Raw genomic sequence first — 20174 nt, forward strand, 5'->3', positions numbered from 1 at the left:
ATGCCTTCTTATGTTTACATATTTCTACTGGAATTCATGTAATTAATGATTGCTTTGCATTCTTCTTTGTGGGAGGAGAGAATTGATGGACTGTTGGTTTGACCAGTGTGGTTGGAGAGGTGGCAATTTCATCTTCCAATCCACTGTCACTTTTGGAATTCTATATATTATATATATATAGGTCAAAAATAAAATTGGCTCCTTTTCTCTTCTGAACTTACCAAGCTTCGGTGTACTCATTTCATGTCCAATACAAACAGGGAGGAATGACGTGTTTGAACACTTACACCTTGGATCACCTGACCTGCTGGATCACCACCTGAACATCTGAACCACCAAAACTTCTCCCCTGAGAAGATGCTCGTGTCAGTCCACAGATAAAGCAAAGAGGCTGCAAGATAAGCAGCTCTGAAAGTATCTTTCTTTTTGCATGAAAGTGCCCAAGAACCTCAGAAGAGGGTTCCACCCACCCCGGGGTGCTGAGGATCCCGAGTTTGCAGCTGCTCATTTGAGAAGTGTTTCAGTTCTAATGTAGAAGTAATAGATTGCTTTTCACTTCTCACTGTATCTGTGAAACCTTCCATAATTCAACATCAAATATTTATTATTGCGTTTATTAAAGTTTGAATAATTCAGCAACTCCTGTGTGTAAGATACAAGTGCCATGAACTCACACCTCCCATATTCTACTTGAGCCACTCCAATATTTATACCTGGAATTCTCAGTGCAGGTTCCGTTTATGAGGGGAGCAGGCAACAGCCTTGTGCCAAAACCTCCCCTCCTCCTGCCTGGCATTCATCCATCCCAACAGAGACTTTTCCACAAGGAGCAGTGCCCAGAGACAATTACTGCACTGGAGCAGAAAACAAGCTTCTGAACCTCCACCTTCACTGAGGCACTTTTAATGAAGATGTGAGGAGGAAAGAAATAAATAATGTTCTCTTGGCACTGTGGCTTGGAAAATGTTAGCATAAACCCCTTCCTTTCTCAAATGAAAAGCAGAAGTTGTTGCAGACAAGAAAAGCAAAGGTCCTAAAAGAGCCAAACTGTGATAGAGATGTACCACCAGTCTCTTTTCACAGGAAAAGGAACAAGCACTAATTAGCAACAGAAACACACACACTTGGATGTGATGGCATCTTGGATGCCAGTGCTGGCTCTGCCATAGCTTTTGTAGGCACTTGCTTCAACCTCAGCCCTGCCAAGATGGGACAGAAGAATGGAAATCCATTCCTTATCACTTTAGCAAAAGACAAGAAAGAAGGGGCTGGGGGGATACAAGGATCCTGCTGGTGCCCAGGGAGATGATTCATAATACAACCAAGGATTTCCAAGTCAGGAAATTGTGTCTGGAATCATCAGGAGAAAGCAGCAAGAAGGAAAGGAAGGGACCTGGATTCTCCCTGGCACCAAACAGTCACATGCTCAATTTAATGGGAGAGAGGGGGAATACACACTAAATAGCTTCAGAATTAAACTCTTATAATTTAGTTAAACCCTTGTAAAACAGACCAAAGAGGATAACCACCACCAAAGTGATCAGCAAAATGCCCAGGCATTCACTGAACTCCAGAAAGGGGAAAAAAAAAACCAAACCACGCTCTAATTATGTAATTATTAGATAAGCAACATGGCCTTCCACCCTTCATGAGCATCCCAGCAGAGATCAGTGGCCAGGTGGATGTGATATAGGGATGAGTTTCAGAAAGATGACAGCTCCTCCATCCCAGTAAATGCATCCATTTAAGCACTGCAATCTAACATTACATTTAAGCCACTCTCAAATTGCCTTGCCACAGGTTCCTACCAATTCACCTGCCTGTACTGGCAGATTTCAGAGTTACACACTCAGGCCTGGCCTAGACCCATCAGCCCAAAGAGCCTGGAGAGCAATCACATCAGACTTCTTATTGGAAAGAAATTAATCAAACCTATCATCACAGAAATGACTGCATCCTCAATAACAATTGAAAGAGCAGTATAGGCACTGAAGCATGAAGAAAACGAGAAATCTGCTTCCTACCTGACATCTGCTGGATCTTCGGTCACCAGAACATCTGTCTTGCAGCTGGCAAGGGGGTTGATGGAAAGCTCCACAGGGGGCACCACGAAGCTCTTACTGACTGGCAGCCACAGCCCTTGACCCAAACTGTAGGTGGACCTGGAGAAAGGACAAACGTGTCACACAGGAGCAGAGTGTCCACAGGGAATGGTGGCCATCCACTGCCTGCTCGGAAGGCAGAGCAGTGGTGGCACCATGAGATAAGTCAGTGATTTAGTCTTGTCCTGAAAGCCAAATGGGAGAGGAATGACTTGAGATGGGACAGAAGAACATGGGGATGGGAAAAAATATTATTTTTATTCCAGGAGGAGTTTCTGTACATACTGTCCTCACGTTTGCTGAAGGGACAAGAGGGGAACCCCTCTCTGCCTGCCAAATGCGGACAAATCTTTCAGGTCTGTCACAGACAAATTACACTTGTCCCACCACCAGCACAAGAATGAGCTGGGATTGACCAAAAGGTTGCATCCACTGGGATGTCCTCATGGCTCTCCCTTCCCAAATGTCCCAGGTGAACCCTGAACAAATGTCCCTGGTGAACCTCTGACTCACCTGAGTATCTTCTCTGGCGCCTGCTCTCCTGTGACCAAGTCATATCCACGCTCCAGCGTCGTGTAGGGCCAGGGCCTGGGAGGAGAGCGGGCAAAAGCAGCTGAGCACATCACTGGGCTGGGAAAATGGCCCAGTGCTCACCCAGGGGAGGAGAGCTGGGCTCCTCATCAGCAGTTCCCCCGGCCGGGTCCCCACTCACCCCTCGCTGTGTCCCCAGTCGCTGCGCACACACAGGTGCCGATGGACGGGGTCCGGCGCGTACCCTTCGTGGCAGCTGCACTCTCCTAGGACAGAGCAGGGAAGGATGAGATGGCTCTGGCCCAGAGGCATGGCAGGGACTGCATAGTCAGGCCCTCCTGCCCTGCTGCCCATCCCTGGTCCCTCCTGTGCCTCTGGAGCACTTTGTACTCCAGAAACTCCCAGGAGGTGTGAGGATGTGGAAAGCTGTAAGAAACCCATAGTTATTCTCAGGGAGGGGATTACACGATGCAGCACCCACAGTAGCTGGGGATGGGGTTTCATGATGTGAAGGTCTGCCCTTAAACAGTGCTCCTGTGCAGTCCTGCAGTTCACTCCTCAGCAGGATCTTGACCTTCCAGTGTCCACCCTGTGCAACCCCCAAGGTGGGCACCACAAACCCATCCCGCATCCCCTTCCCCACTCTTCTCTGCCATCTGGCACCAGGACAAGAGAGCAGAGTTTCCTGCAGTGCAAACTCCCTCTGAAAGATGCAGAACCCCCCAGCTTCCACCTCCCCAGACTGTTCCCACCCCACAGCGAAGGGGCTCTCAGCCTGCTCCCCTCTGCTCTCTGGGTGCTGCCTCACCCTGCTCCTCTCTTTTGACAGCAGAAGACATTTTCCACACCGGAAACCCAACCGCACTTGGCCCAAATTGATTCAGTGTTTGGTAGAAATACATAACCCGGAGCAAGAAACAGCAAAATCAAAAGATTAATTGGATTTACACGTGGAGTTTCTGCTACAAGCTGCTGCCACCGTTTCCCTCCACCCTCCCCTCCTCTCCCCATCGTGCCTGACAGTGCAGCAAAGCTGAGCTGTAAACACAGCTGAGGTGGGGACCAGGGGAGGATGCTGGGGAGGTGGGCACCCCCCTCACAGTGGCAATGCAGACTGGCAGCTACCTGCGTGCTCCTCCTTAAGCAAGTTCTTAAAATGCCTCACAAGGATTACAGTAAAGAGCTTTATTGTCAGGAGGGAGCGAGGTGGGGATTCAACCACTGAGATTTTTGAGGAAGAAACGCCTGGGAAGGGAGAGGCAGCAAAAAAAGGAAAGAGTGGGGGGGAAAAAAGAGACGGCTAATGATGTGCTAAAATGCAACAGCACCTTCATGAAATATTCACTGCCTCAAACGCGTCTAATATTAAAGATTAAATGTCCTGGGATTTGTCCTAGCAACTTCGAAGCACTGATTTATGATCTGTCAAAAGCTGCTAACCTCATGATTCATAACAGGAGCAGCAGGAACATTGCTGCTCCAAAGGGAAAGAGTTGGGAGAGAGATGGCAGCGCTTGGCCCTGCTCAGGCTCTGCCGTGCCTGGGGGCTGGGGCGGCCTCGGTGCAGGAAAACACAGGTCCTAATGGCTCCATCAGTGATTTTAAAAAAAGAAAAGTTATTTTTTCCTTGGGTGCTTAGTGCGCAAGTTTCCCCAGCCGTGCTGTGGATCATTAATTCCTGGCGCTTATTACATAACAAATATGTGCTCTGCAAATGAGAGACATCTCAAAGTGCTGGCGAAGCAGAGCTGGGAGTCTTGGGGCACTGGCTCACTCTCGCCTCCTGCCACACAAATTAGAGCAAATAAAGATAAAACACCGACAGAGGTCAGCATCCCATGGCCCAAACGCCTCCCCCATATCTATGGCTGGGGGTGCTGGGTGGTGAACCCCCTGCCACGGTGCAGGAGGGTTTATTTTGTCTGCTGGCTTGTTTACTGCTCCGTCAGTTTGGCATCAGAAGGAGGAACTCTATCAACCAGGGGAAATATTGATTTTATCGACCCCAATCCTGGAGTTTCAGCAGCTACAGCTGGTGCTCAAGACTTTATTGGGAGGTTTATTGGGAAGTTTATTTTAGTAAGTGAGAGGGCAAGTGGTGGCACCAGCTGGGGAGGAGATCCAGGGCAGGAGAAAGTGGGGATCAGCTTTCCACGGGTTTCCCAGGGTGATCTACACCCCTTTGGCAGGGTTTTGGAAACTGGATAGGAAGGCTCCCAGCACAGCATCAGCTGAGTGCTGCAGTCTGCTGGAATAGAGAGGACTCCATCACCTCGGGTCATTAGGATCTATTCCTCTATCAAGAACAATGAACTGACAATGAGTGGGGCTTCCAAAAAATTTCAGCAGAACCTGCTGTGCTCTTACAGATTCTCAGGAGCTTTTGCCCTCTCCCCAACAGCATCCACCTTCTTTCTTTGGCCCCTCAAAGTACTCCGTTATTTTCAGTCTGTCCCCATCCTCCCCAGAGACAATGCTGAGCCAGGGAGGATGCTGAGGCTGGCTAATCCCCATGGAATAAGCAACACCTGATGAAGTGCCTGGAGTGGGGGGAACAGGGCTCCATACATCTAAGCCCTCTTTAGGGTGTGTTTTTCAACATGCTGCTAAAATGAATCAAACCATCAAAAGGCCAAACTGAAGAGTCTTTGTTCAAAGCAACTGCATCTGAGAGAGATGCAGTCATCCCCCTGCTGCAGCTGAGTTAGGATTCAGGCTGAGCTTGAAGCCAAAGTCAACCAAAGTAACCGAGTTTGACAAGTAACTGCACCTGGAGCTGGATGCAATTTCCACAGGTCCTGCACACGCCTCTGTGCAGCGTTCAGCTGCTGCAGGAGCACAAATGAATCAGGACCTAGCAGCCCTCAGGACAAGAATCCTCCTCTCACTGCCACCACCCTCCACCCTGCCTCTGGCATGCACAGTCCTGCCTCTGCCTTTGGATTCAGCAGCCACAAACCATGCTGGATAATCCAAGGCAATCACTCAGCTGTTACAGCCAAAGGAAGGATCACTGCTCACTCAGTATAAATGAGGGCAGGTCCCAGTGCTCAGCTCTGGAGGTCCAATATTGTATTTCCAGCGTGTTATTAAACAGGTGGAGGCTTTAGCTCTCTTTTTTTATAGAAAAGCTGGAAGTTGCTGAGCTATTCCTTCACTACACTCTCCATGCTGTGCTGCTGCTTCTGCTGGAATGGGGAATGGGGTCTCACACTACACCCACAGCATGCCAGGATAAGCCTGTTAACCTCATTATGGAGAGAGTGATCCACGGTGATAATGCTGCAAGAATCCCCCTAATCCACCCGCCCAGTGCCCAGCAGGAACGGAGGCTCCCAGAGTCCCTGTGCTCCCAGGGAAGCTGCTCTGTGCTGTCACTGGCACTTTTATTTAAGGAGCTGGAGGAGCTTTGGCAGTGGTGGAGCAAAGCTGGTGTTTGTCAGCCTTCTCTTGGCACTGCTGGTGTCCGTGGTTCCCTCCTGGCAGCACCCCCAAGGCTGGCACTCACCCTTGTCCTGCAGGAATGCCCTGCTGTGCCAGGGCTGTGTCCCAGCTGCACAGGTACGTGCTGCGGACAAGTCCAGACCCCAGCTGGGGTGTTACAGTGAGCTCATGGGCACTCTTATTTCCCCTTCCCCGGGACCCTGTGACTCTGATCAAGATAATCCTGAACCCCTCCGTCCTGCCCCAACGGGGTTGGTGGAGAGCCAGAGAAGCCCACCCTGTCCAAAGTCTATACAGACTCCTGACATTTCCTGTTCATCCTCTTCTGCCCCGCTCTCCCCTTGGACACCACAGAATAAAGAGAGCTGAACCAACATATTTTGGTTTAAGAGCCTCTTTTCGAAATCTTTGCCATCTCCAGATATTCCTCCCCTCACAGCCTCGGACCTCTGGGCTAGCCTGATATTCAGGGGGCTGTGCGAGGGGGGGAACGTCATTAGGGTGTCAGCCTGATCCATCCCAAAGGCTGTGGGGCCATAAACACACACTTTCCCAGCTGTGTAAGCACCACACAAACACTCTCACAGCAGTTTCAGGGCTGCCTTTCCCACCCAAAGGGATACAGAACACAGCCCCAGTTTTTGTGTCTGCTCCTCTCTGGACACACACAGCCCCAGCAGGGAACACACCAGCCCCAGCAGAGCATCCTCAGTGCCACTGAGCCTCAGAGCTGCAGCACCACGTTCCCAGCCTCCCAGGAAAGTTCTCTGCAAAGCTCCTCTTCTACCCCTGGCACCTGCTGTTCCTGCTCCTCAGGGATGGCACTTTCCAAACCTGAGCCTCTGCTTCATCCTGATGAGAAATGCAGCTTTTCCAGAAGCAGTTTAGAACTCTAGGAACAAGACAAAGAAAGTGGCTCCTGCCCAACCGACCTGGAACAGAGCATGGAGGGAAAACCTGGAGTGAATTTGACACTTATCCCTCCTCTACCCCTGCTGCAAGACACCCTCCTCACCCTCACCCATCACAGCGCTTAAGTGCAAGCTTAACCTCCACGGATTGTGCCTGAGTTTAAGCTCTGCACAGATTTAATTCTCATTATCGTCTGCTCAGCTCCTGCACCACACCTCCAAGGAACACATCAGCTGATGCAAGGAAGCAGAGAGGTCCCGAGGGTGGCCTGTGTGCCACATCTGTCACCTTCTGGGCTGGGCAGTGCCCCAGAGCTGCCCACGGAGGGGGGAGAAGCCCCTGCAGCACCGGTTGGATGGCCCAGTCAGGGGATGGGTTCAGGAGCAGCTCCATCCAGCAAAACCCATCCCTCTTCCCTCCTGCCTGTGCTCTTTAGACAAGCACAGAAAATGCCATTACAAGAACATTAGCAGCTGCAGGATTAAACACTCTAATGGCAGAAAATGAGAGTGCAAAGACAGCACAGATAACCTTAACTCGGCCCCTCGCAGGCACGGGTTTTGATTGCTGTTTATGTATAACACTTCAGCCTGCAGCTAAATTAGCTTGGGAGTTAACTGCCTGCTGCCCTGCTTGGTGCACGAGGCAAGCTGTGTCACCACAGGAAAAGGAATGGGATATTACATGGGTTTTGACCAAGTTATTAAACTCCATACCTTAGAGAGACAGAAACTCATCCTATAAAAGTCTAAGTCAATAAAGGCAACGGGATCCTCCAACGGCAAAAATAGCAGAAGAGCACAAGAACAAACAAATATTACTTGATGTGCACAGAACCTGCATGGCATTAAACTGAACTGTAGGAAGGGGTGGCTGTTTCCATAAACACAAATATACCCTCACCAAGGTTGGTCATCTCTTGATTTACATGCTCAGCTCTGAAACCTCCAAATCCCCTTAACAGGTTGCCTTTAAAAAAATAGCTCTGTGTAAAATGACTTTCATCTGCCTCCTGCCCACAACACACCCCTGTCCTACCCAGACAGCAGTACCATCTGTGGCTCTGGTGACAAACTGGCCTATTTGGATGATGATGGAAACCCCTTTTTATTTATTTTTTTTTTTTTTATCTCCTCCTGCCAATTTCCAGAAAAGAACCTTTGCTACTACATTTCATCTGGCTCTTTCAAGCCCGTGCTTACTGCTTTGGGGAGGATGGGGGCTACCAACTGTGGATGCAATGAGAGAATTTTGATGAAGAAAAGCCTGATTTATAGATGGGGAAAAAAAAATTCAACACATTTGCACCTGCTAATCAAGGTAGCTATCCATCTCATTTATGCCACTGCTCCAGCAAGCCTGACAGCACAAAATCAGAGGCTGTTTCTTCCAGCATTTGGCCCTGAGGGACTGATTCTCCAGCAGGTCTCTTCAGCAATGCCCACAGAATGTGCAAGTGAATCAGTTTTGTGCATACAAAGCAGGTAATTGTGCTCACAAATCAGGATTTGCATATGCTGCTGGAAAGGGATGGTGAGGGAGGCCAGAGAGGCAGCAAGCACTCCTGGATTTTACCCAGGGGTATCCCAGTGCGTGGCAGAGCGGCGGCACCGGCAGCGCTCCCACATCTCTCAAAACATGGAGCGTGAGGAGAACTGACAGCCAGTCCCACAAGACAACAAACCTTCCCTGTTCTGGTCTCAAACAGCACAGGCAGCACCTGCCAGGAGGATGGGGGATTTTGGCTGAACATCTCCAGCCAAGGAGCACATCCTGCCCCGGAGAGATGCCTGTCCCTTCTGAGCTGGCAGCTGGGCATGTCACTGTGTCACATCTCGGCAGCGTCCACTTGTCTCGGGATCTGCAGTCAGACTGACCAGCTTGGCTGTTTGCAAGGCAGGAGGGATGAGGGAGGTGACATTTTGCTCGTGTGCAGATGTCAGTGCTCCCTCTGAAACGCTCTGATGAGCTGGGGCTTCACAACACAGGTTTCAGATTTGTCAGGGGGGCAGCAATCATTTAATTACAGTGTGAGTCACACGACAGAGACGCAAGGGAAGGCAAATTAAGGTCAGGCAACAAAGCAGATTTTGGCATTTCCTAGTGTTCCAGAACCTCTGTTTTCACTGGGAATTATTCTCCATGCTGATGTAGTGCTGGGTGTCCAGAGTCACAAGTCAATACAGTGTGCAGACAAATCCCACCCCACACTCCAGCCCAAAGAGTGTGCTGGGAGTGGCAAGAGCTTGAGTGCCACCAGAGAGAGCACGTGTGTGACCTGGGGCTCTCTGTCCAAAGGTGTGCCAGGAGCCCATGGCACTGCCACCAAGAATAGGTCCAGCCCACAGAGGTGTGTCTACACCCGAGGGAGCTTGGGACAAGGCTGGATCCACACTGCCATGGAGAGGCTCCAAGGGTATGGTAAAGTCAGATTAGCCATAAATGTGCTGGAGGACTTCAATGCTGGCTCTGCTGCTCTTCACAGGGGCAACATTGAAGGCTTTCAACCTCCAGAGAGGACAAACTTCAGCCCATCATTCTCATGGATGCTCTGTCCAGCCTGAGGAGGCAGAGGACAGGGGAATCCCTGGCACCCATCACTTGGGATGCTCACGGAGAGGATAAAATCCCTGACCCGAAAAGGTTGAAATCCAGACAGGATTTATGTGCTGCCGTAAAACCACAGGCCTTCTTCTCTCATGGTGATAAAAATAAATCACCCTTAAAAATAGAATGACATTAATAAAAATAAATCTGAAAGTACATGCAGTGTATCATGGGGTTACAGTCTGCCTCAGCCTGCAGGGGAAACTTCCCACCAGTTAAAGGCTGGTCAATGGTGATGAACAGACATGGTGCACAGGGTTATGTCCTGGGGTACAGGGTCAAACAGGTACTTCCAAAGGCCTAATTTCAGTTCTTGTGAAGTTTGGGCCTCTTCAGGGAGTTTCAGATTTAGGCTAGGAAGGTCAGCAGCCCCATCAGCCAATCCTGTTAGATCCATGCAGATCCAACCGGCAGAAACAGAAGAAAAATTCTGGTTTATTCATGTGCACACTCCCAGGTTGGAGAGAGGGAGAAGAAGCCCGTGGCCAGATTTCAGGAGAGGGAACTGAAGGCTGAGATGCAGGCTGCTCTGCTCTCACCATGGGCAGGCAGGGACCATGGGCAGCAGGGCTGGGAACGCAGAGCAGCTGCCGAGGTTCAGCTCCAGCACAACTCCCGGGATAATAAACATCTCTCCCTTCCCTGCAAACAAGATCTGACACATCCTGCTCCAGCGTGGGGCATCCAGCAAGAGGGACAGGCTGCTCTGGGGGCCGGGGTCGCAGCAGGAGCTGCAGCTGGGCTGGCACAGGAGAGCAGCGCTCCTCACAACCGAGGCACACCAGGATCAGCCAGCCCTGCTCGCTGCCAAGGATGGGGCTGGCAGGGGGAGCCGCAGGGCCCTTCCAACAGGGGAGTCGTGGTCTGGCTCCACACAGTGTCCCCATAGTTTCTGCTGTTTCTCCCCTCCTCTGGAGCAGGGGACAGCTGAATGCATCTCCCCTCTCCCACTGAGGTGGCTGCGTTTTGCCAACGCCTGAAACAAAAATCCTTCTGCTCTGTGACATCTGGATGGGAAGAGCCTCATCCTGCACCATCTGCATCTGTCAGAGTGGCTGTTGGCACCTCCCAGCCCTCCTTGGGACTTTAGGTGATGCCCAGGGCTGTCTACACAGGGAATTCATCCAGTGTCACCATTCTGCTGCAGCCATGCCTGCCTGTGCCTCCGTGCAGACAAGCCTTGAGGAACAGGAATACCAAGAAGAGAAGATTGTCTTGACCAGGAAAATGAGTTTGTAAGACCAAGTTCAGTATTCGCATCTCAACTGAGCAGGGAGGGATAAGAACAGGGTCACCCCCACCACCCCATGAGGAGTTCATGACTCTTAGGGATTGCTTGTTCTAATCCATGTATTAATGACAGTCAGGGGCTTTGGGAGGCTTAGGAAAGGCCTTCTCCACAGTGAGCCATCCTTTAAACCCATCCTTACCTGCAGCCATGAATCTCATACACATGAGGTGAAGCTCATGGCTGAGGGGGAAGCAGCTCACATGGAGAGCTGGGACTAAGCTGGGATGGCACCTCTCTGCAAGGAGACAGGGTGTGGGTGCTCTTCAGACACTCAGCAAGCCAGGACCACCAGGGACACTTCTCTCCACACCACCAAGAAAGCATCCAACCCAAGGCTGGCGAGCCACTGGTGAGACACAGCACAAAACCCCAGCACAGTCCCCAAGCCACCTTCCTTGCAAGGTGCTGGCCCCCTGTGCCTGCTGTGCTCACCAGGACTCCCATGTGTCATCCAATGAAGACATGAGGCAAGGTCACAATTGTCCTTTACCCAGTCCCACACCTGAGCCCCAGCAGGGCTGCACACCAGCAGAACACGCTCAGCAGAACACTCATCTAGAGATGAGGAAGGGTGGCAAGTTCACAACTCCACCAGGAAGGGCTGGAGGACAGATCCAACCTAGGTAACCACCGGGCAGGAGCAGCACTAATGGGAATTGTGGTGATCTGCAGTGAGAATGGTCAGAAAAGAAAAGGGATGGAGATGGGGTAAATTCATGAGAAGGTTTTCCAGATGGGACAGCAGAACAACCCACCCTAGAAGGAGATAAACTCCACGTGCCTGCAGCTGTCACACCACAGAACTGGTAGATCCACTGTTTGAAACCCTCATCTTCTTCACATTTTGCTGATGTGACCCTGCTAGCACCTCTCAGTCCCCCATGCCCATCACCAGGCTAGAGCAAAGGTGAGCCAAGAGGGCATCAAAATACCCACTGACAGACCTTCTCCCCCACATCTCCGAGCTTTCCAAGGTTTTCACTCTCCCCCAGCTTCCCTTACCTGTGTCTTGGTCACACAGCTGCTCACAGGCGTCAGTGGTCCTCTGCCCACAGAGGTCTCTCACCCAGGGGGACGTGGCATTGATCTGATAGTACAGGGACAGCTTGGCTGGGTTAAGCCAGTCAGAGATGTCCAAGTAGCTCCCCTCACTCACAACGAAGCTGCTGCCTGGGGGAAGTGGGAAAAAAGTGTGTTAGGTGAGCGTGGAAATCCAAAATAAAAATCCCAAATGTGCATTTTGGCCCAACATCAGAGCACTGCACTCTTCAGGAGCTGCTGTGATGACAGTAACTGTAAAATAATAATGAGTTCATTGCCAGCTGGTCCCAAAGAACTTCATTTGACCATTCCTCTCCAGAAGAATGTGGTACAGCAAATGGCCCACTAGCTCCTCTGCCCAGACACTTCCCTACTGGGATTTGATTCCCAGGTCTCTGCAGAAATGAGGACCAGTGTAATTATTCTGATCTGCAATCAGAGCATCACTGCCCCAGCTCAGGGAGGAGTGGTCCAGGAGGCACCTGGAGCTCAGGGCACAGATGGGCAGCAGCAGCAGGGCCTGTTCACCTTCTGTTGAAGGTGAGTGGACAGGCCCAACACACAACTTCTTGTATGAGTTGTCTCACACCAGACACCCCCCCACCCTCTCCCTCCTGTGAGTAAGGAGTGAATTCCTGCCAAAAATATTTTCTTATAAAATCGTATGCTTCCTTATTTTGCGAAATGTATTTTTCCCCACTGGCATCTGGGAATATGCATCATCTAATTAGCCAAATAGATTTTCAGTTCAGCCCAATCATTTCCTTATCTAACATCTGAGGCCCAGCATCGCTTGGGGGATTTTGCAGGCACAGAGGTCCTCATTAACTCTGATCTTCAATTACATTGATTATAAGACTCCCTCCATAACAGTGCTGCACAGATCAGAGAGGAGCCAAAAAACCTCTGCCATTAAGTGGTGTTTTGCAAAACTTACCATGGTAAAAGCCTCTAAAAAGGAGAGAAGAAACCTGCAAGGAGGAGTTGGAAAGGGGAACTGCCAGGTAGCACAGGAGCCCACAGCCACCTTTCCACTAAGTCAGAGGACAAAATTTGCAACTGCTGTCTGAAGACTGAAATCCTTCTCAGAGATTACCCAGGGGTAGCAAATGTACAGATCCAGGGCCTATTGTCATGAAACTGTAAGGCATGTGACCCTTAGGAAAGGACTAGGACACCATTCTTTAAAGCACTAACTTACTTTGATGAAAGCCACGAGATTAAAAAAGCAGGACAACAAGCTTGCAGCAGCAGCCACCCCACATGAACCTGCCTGAATACAAACTCTGGATCTGCTTTTGAAGAGGATCCCTGATGCTTAGCAAGAGGGAGGCCTCCTCACCCTCACCTGTGCCACATTAGCCATGCAAAGCATAACACAAGCAGAGCCTCGAGTCAAGCATCCCAGTGAGTGACCTCATTTTTGGGTATCCCAAGATCTCAGCACCATCCAAATCCAAGCCCTAATTTCCCATAAACTTAGCTCTTTGACACTCAGAGTGTTTATATACCATAAACATATTCACAGGTGCATCTCTGCACTCAAAGCCAGGGGAGGCTGCCAAGCTGCTGACTGCTCAAGCAAATGAGAATTAGAGATCACGATCCAGCAGCTCTGGAGACACAGCAAGGCAGGAGCTGCCCCGCCAAGGCTGCAGGATACATCTCAATCAGACACAAGGCAGCAGTAAATCACTGGGTAAGCCCCCCAGCACCACTGGAAAACAGAGAAACACTGAGCACAGAGAAGTTTCTTAGAGCCATGTGGTTTTATCTCTAATTATTCTTTTCAATGAATTTTTAAAGATAGCCTTACATACCAATAACAACAATTGCTGGTTTCTTTTCCCAATCAGAAATACACCCTTTGGGAGTGTTTACTATTTACATGTAGGTGTCTAAGTAGCAACCTGTCAATTTTGTTTTCCTCCTGATTTCCGCAGCTCCCTAATAAAGAGCAAGGCTTCGGAAGCACGTACGGTTGTTTTGAGACTCAGCTACAGGCAACTCCCTCTGCACCCAAGGACTGAGGAGCAAAACCAGCAGCTCTTGATTAAATCCCTACTTAATGAACCCCACTTCTTGTTAAAATACAGCTTGGAAGTAACAGAAGCAAGCCCGACACAAATCAGACACATCATTTGTACATGGAGAGATGGAGGCGGCTGGAGCTGGAAGGGATCTTGGCTCAGGACCTGCTGTACCTGCTCCATGGGCAGGTGGGTGATGGAGGGGTGACCTGTGGAGCTCCCCAGCATGGAATCATTCAGGTGGGAAAGACCTCTCAGATCACCAAATCCCAAATCTTCCCCCGGCACTGCCAGGGCAGCCAGACCATGTCCCCAAGAGCCACATCCACACAGCTTTTCAATCCCTCCAGGAATGGGGACTCCAGCACTGCCCTGGGCAGCTGTGCCAGGGCTGGACAATCCTTTTCTCTGGAGAAATTCTTCTTTTTATCCAATCTAAGCATTCCATTGGAGAAGAGGCCAAACCCCACCTGGTTCCACCCTCCTTGTCAGGGAGTTGTAGAGAATGATAAGATTCCCCCCAAGCCTCCTTTTCTCCAGCTCACTCAACTGCTCCTATCAGACTTGCACTCCAGCCCCTTCCCTGACTCCAGGTATTTTGAAGATTAATTACTTATTTTGATTTTAGTAAGTCTGATTGAGAAATCATCCTCATCAGGTTTTTCAGTGGGTTTGTTTGTTTGAAAAGCAGCAGTGAAAACATTTCAATCCAAAATTCCTGAATTCAGGCTCAGTGTAAAATGGAGGTTTTTCTACCTTAGTCTGAAAAAAACCCAAACCTAGGGAAATTAAAGGTTTTACTTTCCTTCCTCCTTCTTTCCTTCCTTCCTCCCTTCCTTCCCTTTCTTTTCCTCCCTCCTCAGAGGAGGGAGGGCACAACTTCCAGAAAGGAAACTTCTCACATCTCTGAAGCTGAGTGTGTGGTAAGATTTTGAGAGACATTCACAGACACCCTCATCACCTTCGCTCCCACTGAAAACAAACAAACAAACAAACAGCCCAACCTCGATCCCTTTATAGCTTGCCTGTGAAATAAATAACAGAAAAAGGCATTCTACAAATATTTTGAAAGCTAAAATTCTGATGATTTCAAAGCCTTTTCACAAAATATTTCTCTTCACTTTCAAAGAATCCATACATAGAAAACAGTTTTTAAAAGTCAACATCGTGTACATATCAAAACAACCTTGAAAAGCTCAGAAAGGGCAGATTGAGGAACAAATCCTTTTAGAAACTACCAAGAACAAACATTTAACAAATAAGAGCTGTTTCGAACATCAGCTGGATTTGTTTTCCACAACTGCAGTCTCTGGAGGGAGGGAAGGGGAGTGAATGGGGAACTTGATGGGGGTAGAACCCACTACAGACCAACCTCCTAAAACCTTCCTTGAGAACTTCAGACCCTACTAAATCACCCCCACACCCTGTTTGAAGCACCCCTTCAGCTGCAGTCCCCAGAGCAGGTCTCAGCACAGACACTCTGAAGACTCCTGCAGGGATTTTCCACCCTGCTGTCCCCGCTGCCAACCTCCCAGGGGTCCTCCTAGACACAAATGTCAAGCTTCTCACTCAAAACCTTGCTGAAATCTCCCTTGAATGGAGATGTTTAGGTATCAGGGTAAAGCAACCATCAACCAACCAAGTGAACTGTCTTGGTTTGAAAAGACAGGAGTCTGTGAAGGAGGGCAAAAGACTCCTGTGAAATGGAAAAGGTAAACCCTCTCCCTCCAAATTACCACTTTTTTTTTTTTTTTAAAGGCTCTCAGGCAAAGATATGGGAATGGGAATAACAGTTCTTTACTAGGAAAAAAGACTAAATAAAAATAATAAAAAAATTTAATTAGTACAAACAAAACTAGTGATGGAGTCAGAACCCTGACACCCTGAGGAGTCAGGGTGTTGGTAATAGCCCAGTTAAATGGTGGCTGCTCCTCCTGGAGTGGCAGATGGAATGCTGCTGGAGCAGGGATCTGTAGCAGGGTGGAGTTTTCTCTGAAGGTCTGGGGATGGAGTAGATGGGCCTGGTCTTCCTCTGGGAATCCAGCAGGGAAGAAGCTGCTCCTCTGGGAATCCAGCAAAGAGCTGCTCTGCTGTCCCAAAAATTGCTGATTTTATGCAGGTAGGAGTGCTTGGCTCCTCCCTCTGGGTGGAGCATCTCCCCATGGGATGATGGAACTTTCCCAGCCATGCAGTGAGACATTCAATGGCCATTAACAGAAGATTCTCCCCGGAGGGAGACATTGTTCTTGGAAGAGATAAGAAAACTGCCCCACCTCCAAGAGATGGTAATAGAATCCATGCTGATCTTACAAGCCAGGACATGAACACAGAAACAAAATGACATCTCTGCACCCAGCACCACTTCCCGGGAGCCCCACACCAGGACATGTCCCTCAAGTGCTGTTGGCTTTGGGAGCCAGCCAATGCCAGGAGCAGCGTGGAGAACACCAGGACACAGCCACAACTCCCTCGCAGCTCCACAAGGTCCAGCAGCCCCTCAGGGGATTGATTTGTCTGGCTTTCTGTGTGTGTGTGTTTTCCACTCCCCCCGTTGCTTCCCCAGCACTGATCAAAGCGGGACGAGTTAAGGCAGCGTCAGAAGTTCATGTCTCTCATGCTGTGGTCTCCTTCAAAGTTCAGTGGAATTGCTTAAGCCCTGACAAAAGAGGCTTGAAGTTTTGACATTTCAAAAATCATTTTCAAGAACACAACAGGATAAAACAGCTCAGAAGAGATATCTAACAAGGGAAAAGAACAAAGCATCCAAAAAGCAGCCAAAAGGGTTTGGCTTTTCCTTTCTCTTTCTTTTCAAGGCAAAAGATCAAAATTTAATTTTTTTTGAAGAACATCTATTTCTTTCTCCCTCTGCTCTTTTTTGTCATCTTTGCTCCATTCACTGTTTCTTAGCCAACAAAACTCCTTTTCATCTAAAATTAGTATTTTGTGTAGGCAAGCAATGGGAGGTCATACTATAGGTTGCTATTAATGCATCCAGCCCTATGCTATCACACAGTTCTAATCCTGTTACAGATAGTTTTTATAAACACTAGAGGATAGATGATCCCTCTGGCTTCATTCTATAGGTACAAAGAATAACCCTATTTGATTTCTTTAGAGACCCTTTTTTCCCCTTGTTAAACTTGAAAGAACATTGCCCAAAGAGACAACTCCTCCCCTATCAGCTCTTCCCCTTGATCAGCTCTCCTTCTCCTGTCCCGAGCCCAGGGAATGAAAACTTCTGTTTCTTAAATTTCTCCCAGAAATGCCAAAGAGCAGGACAGACTTTGGGTGCCCAGGACACACATGCACTGACTTGAGCAAGGAAATGGGTCTTGGGGCAGGACTGCACCCACAGACTAACACAGTGCTCAGCTTCACCATCCCTCTCCAGCCCAGTGCAAAATCAGATGATTTGGGAATAATTTAAATAGTTTTAAGTCAAACTCTAAGTTCTATAGTCTATTTTGAATCCAGGGACAGCATCACACCAGGTTAAAATCCAAGCCAACCCTCTTTACTCTTTTTTTTTTTTTCTTCTTTTTAATTATTTCTGTCTTTGAACAAGGTGAAATTCTTAAACAGAAAGTTATGATAGAAAGACTAGAAAACAGCACAAGTCTATAGACACATCTTTCATTGAGTCCTCCCTCAGCTGAAGCACTCACAGTTTATATCTCACAGTGCTTGACTCCAGGCTGTATTTTCAGCACATGAACTGCACCCATGGGCTCTCACCTGCCCAACCCAATGATGATCAAACTTGGAGACCCCCATCCCTCAAAACACCACCTGCCAGAGCTTTCCCACCCTGGCAAAGCAGAAGTCAATTAGCACTACATGTCTGTGTGCAATTACAGCTCAAACTGGCACTACCTTTCCTGTGGGAGGAGCAGGGTTACAATTTAAGTGTTGAATTGCACTTCCTTGATTATTCTGACAGACTCTTTCTTTGGGTTTTCTTGTCAGTCAGTCTTGATTTCTCCAGGGCTGAGCTCCTGACAAACAATAAATGTATTTATAAGGCAGGTGATGGATCAGCCAACTTCTCCTAAACTTAAGCAAGAAGTAATCTGCCCACCCTGCCTTGTGGTCAAGCTCATGCTGCAATGAGATCTCCTCATGGCAGCTTTAGACAATGTAATTGTGGAGGTGTTGGGAAGACACATCTCTGTCCTCAGAAGTCATCTGGGCCAGCAGTGGCTGAGACAGAAGTGAGACTCCTGAAAAAAATCCTTCTCCTTAGTGCTCTGCACCTCCCAACTCCCACACTGCAGCTTGGGGCTCTCTAACAGAGATGCTCTCCAGATATCAGGAATGGGATGAGGAAATCCAGCCTAAATCTAATCACATCACAAAGCACACAGGAGCTGTGATAAGCTTGTTGTATGAAGGCAGAAGTCAAGTTTGCATCTTCATCTATGGGAGGGGGAGCAGGTTAGCTGGCCAAAGACGTGCCATCCCTCCCAAATCAGAGGGCAAAGGGTGTTGGCACAGCTCAGCAGGTGCCAGGAGATGCCCCCTCCCCACAGGGGTGGCACCTCCTGCCTCTTTCAGGACACAGCACGTCCCAGCTCTGGAGCAGCTCCGGCTGACACCATCCAAATGCCAACGCCAACCCAGTGCCAATCCTGCTGGCTTTGCTCCAGTGAACCCTGCGAAGGAGAAGGAAGAAGCATTTGGCTTCCCCTGCACAAGGAGCTGCCCCAGGAGCTGGGAATGCCTCTGGCAGGCACAGGGCTGGGGATCCAGGCAGCAGCTGAGCAGGTTCACAAGGCTGTCAAAGCCACGATAAAAACATGATGTACTTCAGCCTCCAGAATCTTATTAGTTCTTCATGCAAAGAGCGTTCCTGCTGTAAAACCGTCTTGGAATCCCTTTGATCCACACTGATATAGTTCATAAATTGATGTTAATATTTAGAGTTCATGTCTGGTAACACTGCAGCCGTTTGCTCACGTTTTCTTGCCAGGCAAGCAGAGACGGGAGCAGGAGTGAGCTGTAACACAGGCACGGAGGTGACCCCGGTGATTATGAGCTGATGAAATAAAATGCAATTTGTAGAGCTGCCCCCAAACACGGCCACCTTACATGAAACACACGAGGCCTGCAGCAGACAGACGTGACACTCAGTTTTCAAGAAAGTGTTGCTTCTGTCAAAGCCCTGACCCAGGTCTCCACAGAGCAAAAACCCTGGGAGGAGAAAACAGCACAAGAAAAAAAATATTTTAAACCAATTCCTTCTGCTGATTTCAGAAGGGATTTATGGATCTTGGAACAGCTGGTGAACATGGGAGACCCCAGTTTCAGAATATTTCTGAAAAGATCACAGCATCACAGAATGCTTTGTGTTGGAAGGGACCTTAAAGATCATCTTGTTCCATCCCTCTCCCATGGGCAGGGACACCCTCCCAGTGGAGCAGATTGCACAGAGCTCCATCCAGTCTGACCTGAGATAGCTTTGAGACCAGATCTCTTTCTCCATCCTTCTGGTACAACCCTGGGGAGCTTCACCTGTAAATCAAAGAGTGTCTCCAGCTTCTCCTTGCTGCCAAAGGGGACTGGGACACAGCCAGTCCCCCACCTCCCATGGCTCATCTCTGTGCAGCACATCCTGAGTGCCCTGAGGACACGAGGTAATGCCTGGTGACCTCCAAGAGTTGCAGAAGATAGAGGAGGAAATGTCAAAAACAAACAATTTAAAGCAACACATTTAATTAAAACCAAAATGAGAAGTTGCTGCGAGTCCCAACAATTGCAGTCTGCTGAGCAGTCTTCAGGGAAAATTAACACAGGCTGCTAATAGCAGCATCCAATTCAGCAGCATCTTGGAGGAAACAGTGGTGGGGGAAGGTAGGAAATAATCTGCAGATGAAACAATTACTGATCAGCTGCGTGGCAAGGACAGCACAGCATCGTTCAGGCAGGCAGACGCAGATGCACGGAGATTATAGAATAAACAAAAAGAAGCTCCCTCCACCTCTGCCATCTTGTCAGATTCTCCAGCCCAAAGCACGGTCTCAAATAGAAATTCCACTTGTGCTGGCCTCTTGGCCTTGCAAGGGGGGAGCTGGGTTTGCTCTCGGGACAGCGTTCATGCTGGAAGAGTTCATCCACACTTGCAGGAGGGACAGAGCCAACACCCAGGCAGCTTGTCAGGGTGAGGACACTGCCCACAGAGCTCTGATCCCACTGCAGGATCCTCCCTGCCCACAGAAC

The 20174-nt window shown here is 49.1% G+C and overlaps 1 protein-coding gene across 3 annotated transcripts in view; it reads right to left on the reverse strand.

Moving 5' to 3' along the window:
* Positions 1 to 20174, reverse strand: part of ASTN2 (astrotactin 2) — a 335047-nt gene that overhangs the window by 182721 nt on the left and 132152 nt on the right. For all 3 annotated transcript variants that reach the window (XR_014958795.1, XM_021551387.3, XM_085594033.1), the window contains 4 exons: positions 11890 to 12057; positions 2815 to 2899; positions 2616 to 2690; positions 2025 to 2162 (listed from right to left, as the gene is read on the reverse strand). Coding sequence is in view for 2 of the 3 variants with exons in the window: in XM_021551387.3 (XP_021407062.2) it covers positions 2025 to 2162; positions 2616 to 2690; positions 2815 to 2899; positions 11890 to 12057 (466 nt within the window). In the remaining variant the exon portion in view is untranslated. The remainder of the gene's footprint in view (positions 1 to 2024; positions 2163 to 2615; positions 2691 to 2814; positions 2900 to 11889; positions 12058 to 20174) is intronic.

Source organism: Lonchura striata, chromosome 17 (genome assembly GCF_050655825.1).
Source record: "Lonchura striata isolate lonStrDom1 chromosome 17, ASM5065582v1, whole genome shotgun sequence".
NCBI classification, from domain to species: domain Eukaryota; kingdom Metazoa; phylum Chordata; class Aves; order Passeriformes; family Estrildidae; genus Lonchura; species Lonchura striata.